At 41.9% G+C, this 12,360-nt stretch overlaps 1 protein-coding gene across 1 annotated transcript; it reads right to left on the reverse strand.

The window, feature by feature from the left end:
• Positions 1–735: 735 nt before the first annotated feature.
• fbln5 (fibulin 5) lies at positions 736–12,167 on the reverse strand. Its single transcript, XM_073483738.1, has 11 exons — positions 11,934–12,167; positions 11,721–11,775; positions 11,458–11,506; positions 11,026–11,316; positions 5,594–5,716; positions 4,818–4,934; positions 4,516–4,632; positions 4,029–4,151; positions 3,467–3,593; positions 3,178–3,373; positions 736–1,488 (listed from the first exon to the last, which is right to left on the reverse strand). The coding sequence occupies exons 1-11, from the start codon at positions 11,996–11,998 to the stop codon at positions 1,327–1,329; spliced, it is 1,425 nt and encodes a 474-aa protein (XP_073339839.1). The 5' UTR covers positions 11,999–12,167; the 3' UTR covers positions 736–1,326.
• Positions 12,168–12,360: the final 193 nt, after the last annotated feature.

Below are 12,360 nucleotides of genomic sequence, written 5' to 3' on the forward strand. Positions count from 1 at the left end.
CTGACAGTGTGTTTGCACTTCCTTCCCCGAACAGCCATGAGAAAATCATTTTCTGTTTTGCTTTCCCTGTTTCTCCCATCCAGCATCATTGCGTGACCCCTGTCATTTAATATTCATCTGGGAGGAAGCTTGGCCACCATCCAGGCCTAGTATGTCTTTTGTTTACTGAAAACACTTAAATACAGTTTTGACAGTTTTATAGTTGTATGGTGAAGAGATTTATTGTCCTTATGTTTGTTTATTGTCATGCTCCCACATTGTTTTCCAGAATACACCCATAGCATTTGGTATGCACTGTGAAAACAAAGGTTTGAATGTGTTTATTAATGTAATCCCAGATTTCATTACATTGCTCCCCCTCAGAAGTTTGGGGAGCATGCTCATGTCAGAAACAGTTGTATTTATTCATATAATAAAATACCCTAAATATGGTGTAATGTCCCCAAAATGTGTTATTTGATCTTTAATCCCAAGATTTGTTAAAATCCTCCCATATATTACATATAATCCTACATTTTGATATTATTTTAGGAGATGAGGAGCCTGTTCATGTCAGGAAAAGATGTGTAGTGAAGACATTTATTGTTTTTATCACATGTTGGTGTGGTTCCCCCCGATTGATACAATTCCAAATTTTGTTTTAGTGATCCCAAAATTAGCTACAGTTTGAGGAGTTGAGAAGCGTGCTCATGCCAGGCACAGTTGTGTGGTGAAGACATTTATTGGTCTAAAAGAAACTGTGATCAATAATTCAGTTAATGACTGGTTGTTACATCATTTCAAATATTGCCATTGCAAATGCACAATTACACTTCTGCTCAGATGACCGACTCTCCTTCCAGCTCATAAAAAAAACCACGACAATGATCTGATAGCATCATTACGATGTGATGACAGCTCTTGAATTCAGGCATATAAAAGTCACTTTCACAGCTTATCTGAAGGGATGAAAATTCACAGACAACTGGGGCAAACTGTATTGTGTATAGACTGATACTCAGTGGGGGTAATTCCCATTTCAGGTCATTTTCTAAATAGAGGATGTCAGAAATTGTACACCATAAACATCCCTCTGTGTCGAAAGTCCATATCGCAGCCATAAAAGCTCAGTGTCCATTAAACCAGGGTGGGGATTCCAGCACAGGGATGCTTTCCCATCAGCTGATCTTTGCTGAGTCTTTATCGGACGTGTCTTTATTGAGGATGACATAATGATTTTTACAAAATATGAACACAAAAAAGGTGAGCTGTCTCAAACAAACAATTACATCAGCTGCAAATGAGCGCAGCTTGATTCTTCGGGGCGATGCAGTTCATTTGGGACACTCAGAACGGGTGCTCTGAGACAAATATCGTCAGACGTATGATGGAGCTGCCTCTGAAGTTGATGACGTTGTTGACAGTGACCATCTCCAAGTCCAGCACCACCTCTCTCGGTCCCTTTATGGGCCGTGACAAGACGAGTGTGGCGCTCACATTACTGGTTTGCTGTAAGATAAAGAAGACAGGAGAGGAATGTGAGTTAAATGTTACGTACAGGAATCTGCCAGCTGCACATGATGGAGGAAATCCAAGACTCGGGGGCTTATGTCATATCGTTTACAACTAGCAAACACATGCACAAAGTCAAGGAAAGTTAATGTGTTTTCCATAGCCATAAGGTCAGACCAGGGCTTGTTTAAACAAGGACAACAGAAGGTAACTCAGTAAGATATTTTAAATTCGCATGTGGTGAATTAAATCAAACATCAATGAATGGTTATAATTTGAATTCCTCCTAAAAAGTCCCTTCTTAGTTTGTATTTAAGACATTTGAGAAGCAAAAATCCCCCTTCCAAACACATTACACACACTTATTGTGCCATCTGCTGGCTGCAAGCTGAACTGAACGGTCAGGTGATTTATGTTTTACATCCTTATTGTATATATTCCCCTTTTTACAGTGCAAATTTTCACTTTCCATAGTAGGAAAAGTGTCACTAATAACATTTACAATGGCTCTGTTCTGTTGAAAGGTCTCAGTCATTTATTTTCCTGTTACATGTCAGAATGTCTTTTGTGGAAAAAGGCTTGTTTGTATGTAAACAAATGACATTAGAGCTGAAAGACTTAAGTTTCCACATGGTTTATATTCAGAATCTGTTTATGTTTTTTTTAATATGAGCTTTAAAGAAAGTCAGAGTGGGATGAAACGCATCAACTGAGACTGTAAATATAAGCAGACTCCAAGTTGTTCGTGTCATTAAAAGTCTTTTGTGACGAATTAGCGTGAAACAAAAAGTAAGACATTTAACAACAGGGCTGGCACCCAAATCCTAAAATTTGTAAAATATGGAAATAATAATAATAATAATAAAAAATATGGAGTAGCAATTCAAAAATGTGTTATTATCCCCAAATCATACAGAATGTCACAGAGCCCTACATTTATCAATGTATGGAGCTCCAAATTACCAAAATTTGGTGCAGAAGCTAAAAAAATTTGTAATTAATACAGTCTCTATAAACATGTTATAAAAAATGCTGCAAAATTGAGCCCCGAAATAATTTGTTGTTTGTTGTAAACCCAATTTGTCGACAAAAGCTTACTGTCAGTAGCCGGGAGGATATTTTGAGAAACTGGGAGCCACTACACACTGTAAAAAAATGAAGAAGTGCGTCTTTAAATTGCTAAATTACGTCAAAAAACTAACAAAAGAGTCCTTAGTTTTTCCAGAGTGTGATACTGTGCGTACAATTCAGTTTGATGCTTACGCAGCATTATCATAAGAGATTCTGATATAACTTGTTTACTGCTAACTTCAATAATAAGTGCCATATTTTGTCAACATCTTCAGGAACTTGAAGTGTCCAACTCAGTTCTGCAGAGTTTGAATTTCTTTAGGTGGCGCTGTTTATCCAAGGTAGCTCATGCTCACTATTTAGTTCTTGCTATGTGTATTGCAGTTGCTTGCTGGTGTCAGAAACATAAATCACTTCCTGTATGACAGAAGATTTTCCTTGAAAAATCCGCCACATGAGAAATGAATATTGCCTCATATACGTTACAAGAACATCTTATCTTATGTGACTGTCTGCTTCTAACATTTCAGCACAAGGTACGATCACTACATCATGTTCCTTCGCCTTCGTATCTACAAGTTAGTATGGTCTTTCATTCGTCCCTGAAGTACTCACTCTCATGTAAAACTCTCGTCCCTCGTTGCCCGTCTTTATCTGGAAGATGTAGAAGGCGCCGGGGTAGCGCGTGGTGGCCTGCATCTGGAAGATGTCTGCAGGCACACTGCGCCCCGACGACAAGTCCATGTGTCGGTACAGAATAGTGAAGGGTTTGTCCCTGCAGGCAGGGTTCTCAGCTGAACACATACACTGACTGCAGAGGAGGAGACACAGGGTGGGTTATATATAACGGATAAGTAAATAAAGGAATGTAAAGTGTAACAATAAGGAACAGGGAAATACTTACTTGTCACTAACTTCGACGTAAGGAGAGTGACACTGTAAAGGATCCAGGCATGTGTGGCCTCCCTGGAAATTGAAACATACTTGTGCTGTTGTACAGGTGTTGTTACCAGTGTCACATTCATTGATATCTTCAAAATCAAACACACAAAAATCAAAGTCAGTTAAAACATCATCATCATCATCATCATCATCATCATCATCATCATCATCAGAGAAACAACATTTAGAAAGCATCAACAATACGATACGACTGTGCCTAAAAACAATACAAAAAACAAAGAATGCATGTACTAATACTACATAAAGTGACATAGCAATGTAATTCAATTTCCCTAAATATCTTCAGTGTAGCATTGTAGCTCCAAATAAATAAAATAATAAAATAATAATAATAAAAACATCAAATCAGACAGATGAAACATATTCCTTGCAGTTTTTTGAGAAATATTTCTCTTCATAGCTGCCCAAATATTTTCCCTCTCTGACACTGCGTCTAAACTGTGATGACTTTATTCATTTATTCAGTGTATTTATTCAGTTCACTCTCTGTCACTGTACTTTACCTTCACAACTCCTGCCGTCCTCGAATACATAATATCCAAGCGGACAGATGCAGGAGAAAGAACCGGGGGTGTTCACACAGCTGTGCTGACACAGAAACTCAGAGAAGCTGCACTCATCCAAGTCTACAGGGAACAAAACGGCAGGATTAATACGCATCAGGAAAAAGACTGAGAGGGCACGACTGCCCAACAGCAACGACTGAGAACTGTCTGTTCGGATTTCCTCCAAGTCTCCCACCACTTCATAGACACGCAGGTTTAAAGCTTTAGGTGTGAATCCATTTGTCCGATAGATAAAAGGATAGACTGCGTTATAAAGTATTAAATTACCAAAGAAAACAATGACTGTATCTAAAAGTGTTTGTAGGTATCAATTGCACATTTTCACTTTAATTAGATGTTTTGATAGGTTTTTATGTATAAGTTTAAGTAATAGTTATACATGTTGGGAAAATGTGAATTTAAACAGAATGTAATGTTGTCTCACCGATACAAGAGGTACCGTCGGCTGCCAACTCGAATCCCTCGTCACAGTTGCACATGAAGGAGCCGTAGGTGTTGAAGCAGCCGTGAGTGCACGGTTCATCTTCACACTCATCCACATCTGGAGGAACAACAACAGTGGAGAGGGATTTAATAACACTGGTACACAGCATGAGCGCATGCATGTGTGTGTGTGAAAGAACAGAAACAATGTGCTTGCCTGTGTGTGTGTTAATCTGTGAGAGTCAATGAAGGTATTGAACTATTTATAATTGTACCTGTGTGTGCATGTGTGTGTGTGTTTACCTTGACATGTCCTGCTGTCTGGGTTGAGGATAAAGCCAGGGTTACAGGAGCAGGAGTAAGATCCAGGGACGTTGGCACACAGCTGTTGGCAGTAACCATAGCGACATTCATCAATATCTGGTATAAAAAGAAAAAGAGACAAGCTGGTTATGAAATATTCAGTAAAGGTCTAAGACTGTAATTAAAAAACAGACAGTAATGTGAAAAACAACATTTTATTATCTTTTGGCAAGAACTTTGTTGAGCTGCTTTACTGCAGATTAACCTGAGGAGGGCGCTGTTCTGCTGGAGGAGAGCTGATGGGATTTTATAAAGACGGACAAAAAGCAGCATTGTCTTTTCTACATTATCCAACAGCTCTTACATATAATGTGGTCTTAATTTAGGAAAATACATGCACTGAAATCCCTACTTGGCGGTGCTCTCATGAGTTAGCTGTACTTACACCAAAGTGCAACGGACCACTTTGGTGGTTTTAGGCCATTAACTACAAACTGTGTGCAATCTACTATATCTTATGAACCCAGTGGCTTTCAACAAATGTTTCCTTGAATGCACCACATTAGAAAAACTGTTTTCCAGCTGTTTTCTGTTAATAATTACAATTACATTAGTGTACAACAACAATGATCCAGCGAACCGACTGGTATACTTAAATCTTCCTGATTGTTGATTACATGCGATGTGAAGTTAACCGGATAAAATATCTAAAATCGCTCGTTACAATTGATTTGACGATGGTATGCTAACATTTAAATTTACAACCGTTTACTCACCCTGACACTGTCCACCAATGAGCCAGTATCCTTCAGTGCAGGAACAGGTGTAGCCACCTGCTGTGTTGATGCAGACCTGGGTGGGGTTACAGTGATGGGAGTTTGTCTCACATTCATCAATGTCTGAAACAAAGACAAGGAGCAGAGCAGAGAGGAGATGTTATGATTAGGTTTTTTTCTTTTTTAAATTAAAAAAACAAACAAAGAAACTTGGAGAGCAACAAGAAAGAGAGATGGATAGATAAACAGCTGTACTTTGCTCATTCAAAAGGAAAAACTGCTGCAGGTTTTCAGGTTTACATTAATTGCTCAAAAGCATTCCCACTAGACTCGAATTTCCCCTGCTGGCATAAGGATTGCACCAGCAATCTCCTGGTCAAAAGTTTGTTTTCTCCACCACTCAGGTTTTCACCACCCTGTGTTTAAAATCTCTTAACACAACAGTTAACATTTCAATGCAGCATCGGCTTACCATTGTTTTTGCAAAAGATTAAAGATTTCTCAGATTACAATCTGAATTCCTTCGACGCCCTTGGAGCAGCTCCCACACTACATCATAATAGCCACATTTCCTTATGAGGATATGACAAATCAAAAAATTCCAACCTCTGTTTATGGTTCTCAGACCATGAAGTCACCAATCTCTAGAAACCCGGTGGGGGAAGTGGGTGGGAGCCCGGCTTTATGTTTGGACAGGCAGCTATGATAAGCGATAACGTCTGTCGGGGAGACCGTCGCCCTTTGTGCCAACTTGGACCAGTGGTCCTTTCAGGGGGGTGGAGGAGGCCCGGATCGCTCGGCCGCCCGCCAACAGCTACACGGCCCCCCGGCACCTGCTTGCAGTTACCAGTCAAAAATGAATGGTCCTCATCTGCACCCCATGTGTAAGCCTCACTGCAGATCTCCAACACACACAGGCTTGCAGGAGCATTTCAGTTCAGCTCCTTATATAGACTGTTTCATGAGCTGCTGCTGACAATGCTGATCAGCTTCAGGGAGGACGTGATGGATGGGATTTGTATGATACGCCTGAATATTGCTCAAATGTTGGAAAACTGAGAGTTGAAAGATTTGGACACCAAATTTGTACACGAGCTGATTCAGAATAATCCTACAGCGGCTCTTAATGTCAGGTCCTCTTGGTTGCAAAGGCGCACATCGAGGAGGTTACTGTATGTTTTCACCGGTGTCTGTTAGTTTGTTGGTTAGTTGGTTTGTCAGCAGGATTACACAACAACTACTGAACAAATTTCTCAGCCCAGAATAGACCCTATTATCTTTTGGTGCAGATAAAGGGAGGGATCCAGGAATTTCTTTTCACTTTCTAAAAAAATCTGCGATATTAATTTCTCAGAGAAAACTATGTGAATCTTGACGAAAAACATCAGGCGTATTTAGGTGGCTGGTACAAAAGGGGACGGCTGGGCCTTGGTGGAGGTATGCTCTCTACTGAGTGCCACTCTAGTTAAATATGTCATTCAGCTTAAGAAGAAGGAGAATTGGTCAACAAGTGAAGGAACACTTCATCCTTCAGTTTATCACAAACATTCAAATTAAAATCAACAACTTTTGAGATATGTGGTTTTAACTGGAGAGGAATGTTGTAATCTGTAGAGTAACTCACAACTGAAGCTGTCAGACACATTTAGTGGAGTGAAGAGTCTTGTCTCCGAGATGTAGTGGAATAGATGTTTAAAGTTGCACGAAATGGTAACATTACATTCCACCGCTGGATGAGGAAATCACAACCATTCTTGTTTCTTGCTTTCTTGTTTTGAACGATCTATCGTGCATTTTTAGTTTATCTGTTGGATACAGAAGCCCAAAGGGCTGGAAATGTTTCTCAAGCCACAGAGGAGCATGTAATCCTTTAACTTGAGTAAAAACATGAAAATCCCCCAAAACTTGAATTACGAGCGGAAATAAGCAGAACAGTCCCACATGAAATGTAAAACACAAGACGAGAGCTGAACTCTGGAGGCATCTTTTCACTTATGTGACGTGGTCCCACATATTACAGTGCTTGAGCAAACTATCTCCTGCTTAAAGGGCCAGTTCACCCAAACTAAAAGCATATTCCAACCGAGAATATAATGTTCCTGCAAACCACAGATTTTTTACGTTTCAGACGTGTCATATTAACATTTCTACGCAAGTGTCATATCACATTCACATTACATGTTAATAAGCTTACTTTAATGTCAGGATGGATGGGATAGAAGTGGCGTGACCTCTAGGTGAGACAGCTGCCAAGCGAGAGACCACTGTTCCAGACATCTTAAGGCATTTGTAAGCGTGAAACCACTGGATAATTTAAGACGCCTCGACAACTTCCAGCTGTGTTTGTGGCGACAGAACCAGGTATTTTTGTCCATAAAGAAATGTAAGGTTTCAACATATCTGAGGTTTGCAGAAATATATATTGCCAACCTTTATTGTACCGACTGGGGTGCACCTACCAACACCTCTTTATCCCGTTTAATCCAGACAATAACCAAGTGAAAAACAGTAAGAACAGCTCAGCCATGACCTCAACTTCATCCTGCACCTCTACTGCCCACTGCAAAGCCAAGCCTTGTCACCCAGCATCAGCGGCTGGTTGGGAGCTAATCCCTACAGCCAGGATGTGGGTTCGGAGCAGATTTACGCACATGGTTTTGGAATGTTTGCACATGCACGCAACCTCAGAAACACTTGACCCTCATAGCAAAATTCAGCCTCATAGATAGAAAGTTGCTTTTGCTACAGGGTGTACAGAGCTTTGGGGACCAATGAACAGAAGGAGATAGAACAAGGAATAAGGAACTCCCCCCCAGTGAGAGTATACGGCCAACTGTTGAAGAGTTATGACAGGGTACGCGGCTAAAGGGCTCGCCCGTCATCGATGATAAAGGAACTCTGCTCAGTCCAGTGATGCCTCCCACAAGTGTCCTGAATCCTTTTTATCAACCACTGACCGACCAACTAAGTTACTGTCAGAGCGGCCCATAAAGCTGCTGGTTGTAGCAGACAGTGCCTTTTGTGTAGTGTGTGACCTGCTGCAAGGATGGGTACCATACCTTGTAAAGATATCTCAGAGGGCTGATTTATTCTGTTGTTCTGGGACACTGATGGAGCGTAGTGCCTTTAACTTAAAGACAAAGCCATGTTTGTTGTAGGTTCAGACAGGAAGTCACAGTCTGTGTAATTTCTGCCCTATAGCAGCATCAGTCAACAACCCATTACATCACCACACACACACACACACACACACACACACACACACACACCAGCCTTTAGGGGTGTGAGGACTCCCACAGAGGCATGCCTGTTCTCCAGGCCGGGCTCAGGCACAGATTTGGCAACAAATGACCTCATCTCTGGCACTCTGATGGTATAGTTTACCCAAACAAGGTTGTGAGTCGATTCCCTTGACAGGCCGTCTCTCCTACAAAGAGAAACAGTCCGTATTTGTGCATGAGCTAAACTCCTGAGCTCTCTTTAGAGGGAGAAAACTGTACTATACATGTACATTTTCCATTCATTACAGGGTCACGACTGATTTAACTAAAATGACAGAAAAACGCCTCAAATGGACTCCAAGGAGGCCATTTTCATCAGCTTGTCCCGGCTGGACAGGCTGTAATAATTATGTTAAGATGTATTTAAGACAGCTGGGGAGGAACATCAAACATCCAGTGTTTATCTGACAGCTGGGATCTCTTGCGGTTGTGAAATTCAACAGAATCCATTTAGAAAGCAAAAAATTTGTAGGAGTTGAAGGTCCCTCTGCTCCGGCTGGGCAACGGCAGACACACCGCTGCACCGGGCATCAAACAACATCTGTCCCTGTGATCTGATGCATTCAGGCATTTCCCTGGAGTTCAACCATAATCTGTAATGACTTACACTGAATCTCTGTTGTCTTTCCCTCGTGTCACCTCGTGAATTTAGTTTCACTCTCACATCTGATAAACAGCAGGAGGAGGCCGATGTCGGGAAAGTCTTTCTCAAAACATTCAGCAGAGGCTCGGAACTGCAAACAGCTGCTGCAGAGGACGGACGCCATCCACCCTCGCATCTCTTGTAGATAATTGTGCAGTAATAATTCTCAAGACTTGATGTAAACTCTCACTACACTTTTGTAGCAGCCAAGAAAACCACAAAAGGACACTGCACTTTGACCTTCATCTAGAATCTGCCAAAGGCTCGCATGATGAATACGAGGTGTTACAAGATGATGTAGGGAGGCAAAAAAAACACATTTCTGTTTTCTCATCTTGCCAGATTTTCTTGGATTTTTTTGCATCATCATGAAAGTCAGTACAGGAAAGGTAAATGAATCAACCTGAGAAGGAAGTCTTTCTTTAAACTCTGAAATGGTGGCTCATGCAGCCTGTGACAAATGAGTTTGTACGCAGACGTGCTATAGTTTAAGGGGTCACTATCCAACTCTGCAACAACTGTGCCTGCAGAAACAACAAACTGACTCCAGGCTCATTGGATACAGTCGATGTCTGATGAATGAGTGTACATGCTGACCCACTGTGAACAACTAATCAGGTTTTTGTGTGGCTGCTCAGCTCAGTCGCCAGAATAAAATATCTGCATTGTACATTTCTGTAAAACCAGAGATATGTTGAATTTCAAACGTATCCAGGCCAACATGAAATCTAAAACACAAGAAGAGAGCTGAACTCTTGAGGCTCCATTTCACTTAAGTGACTTGGTGGTACACATGTCAACATTTAAAAGTGAACTTGAGCGGGCCATTTCCTGCTTAAAGAGACATATTAAAGGCATTGTTCAAGGAAGTGTTTGAACATTTGTAAGAAAAGAAACCGCTGGATATTTTTAATGAGACATCGGGATATTTGTGGTGACAGAACCAGATCTTTTCCTGACCCTAACCAAGTGCTTTGTGCAGGAGCCACTGGACTGAACTACCAAACTACAGTAGCTAAAAGTAGCTCTACCTCGCCAGCTACAGCTGTAAAACGCTGCTCACACATTCATACATCTGTATTAACAACTCAATAATTTATAGTAACTGATCAGTCACGGGAAGCAGCATTTTTCTGCAGAACAAGTAGTTTTGATTCTACTCTGGTACATTTTGCTGCTTGTGCGAGAGCTGCAGCGATTGATTGATTAATTGGCTTTAGTTATCTTTCAAAAGAAGATTTCTCTGATTCCAGCTGCTTAAATATGAATATTCTCTGGTTTCTTTACTCCTCTGTGACAGTAAACTAAATATCTTTGGGTTGAGGACAAAACAAGACATCTGAGGACCACATCTTGTGACATTTTTCATAATTTTCTGTCAATAATCAGGAAAATAATCAACGTTGCAGCCCTACATAGTACACTGTTGTATTGGTAGTTTTACTGAAGGATCTGAATACTTCCTTCACCACTGAAACCAGCGGGCATCTCTTCAGACAGTGACTCACCGTCACAGGTGCCATCCTCTGCAGGAGTATATCCCAGGATGCACTGCGCAGTGTTCCTCACTCTGGGGTAGCTGGGCTCCTGGGATCTTCCACCTCCAGGAAGAGCTGGGAGGTATGTTTCTGGAAATCCAGCCGACTGGTCTGGGTAAGCCGGCTCAGGCTGGGCTGGGATCTCCGGTCTGTACGGCTGGTTGTACAAGGTCCTCGGGATGCACAGGTAGCCTCCGTTCTGGTTCACGCAGCGCATGTCTCCTCGGCACGCATCTGGCAGGGTCCGACACTCATCCACATCTGGAATACAGAGCCGTGCATTTATAAAGGCATCCAGAACATCTGTGGCGGCTGTGATGCATTTAATTCTCGTGCTTAGTTTGGGAACCTCTAGGATCCCAAAATGTGACCTTTCACAATAAGAGAGGTTGAGTCACTTACCTATACACTGTCTTGCCCTGCGGTCATATGCAAAACCTTCTGTGCAGGTCTGAGGAGAGATTACCGAGAGGCCTTTTTTATTGGGATTCATTTCTGACAGAGGGGTACTTGATTTCCATGAGCCTTCTAATGCAAAACACACAAGCTTTTCCATCTTTACATGACTTTCTGACTGTTAAAACAGGATGGCATCACAGCACTTGAAGACTCTGACCATGAACTTGGTCTAAATGAATGAAATCCCCAATAAAAGGAGGTGTTACCTGTCCGTGTCCAGGCCGGATACACAGCAGAATAAATACCAGAGCTGCCAACATCCTGCAAAAAGTGAATTTAAAGCTGAAAAGGAGAAAAAAAAACAGGAACTCGGTGCAAGCATCTCGTTACATATCCATTCAAACATGTAACTACTGCAAAAAACAACTCAGCGAGGTCCGTTACGCAAAGGTAGAGAAGAAAAAAATGAGATTACTGACCTTGCACAAGAGCAAAACCTGAAGCCACGTATTTCCAAAAACATGGTTTCTCTCAAAGGAAACATTTAGACGACCCGTAAATCCCCTCTCCGCTACCCAGCAGGGCTCTCGCCACCCCCCAACTATGCGCCTTTACGCGAAAGTCGACACCAGGTTTTCATTAAGCGCTGTCTGGTCGAGCTGAAGCTGCGGCACATTGACCAAGTGTTGCAGGAATGCCTTTTTCAAAATGGACTGTTCCGTTTCTGCCCCACTCTGTCGCCTCTACAGATTATTTAGCAATGCAAATTGACGGGTCGGGCCCCCTCCGAGCGCTTTCACAACAGCTGGATTCAATCAGGGAGAGCCAGCCCCCTTCAGTCAGAGCGCGCAGAGAGGCAGCGGCCCCACAGCGGCGCACTCACTCCGACGAGCTGCTACTTCTGTG

This window comes from Pagrus major, chromosome 16 (genome assembly GCF_040436345.1).
Source record: "Pagrus major chromosome 16, Pma_NU_1.0".
NCBI classification, from domain to species: Eukaryota; Metazoa; Chordata; class Actinopteri; order Spariformes; family Sparidae; genus Pagrus; species Pagrus major.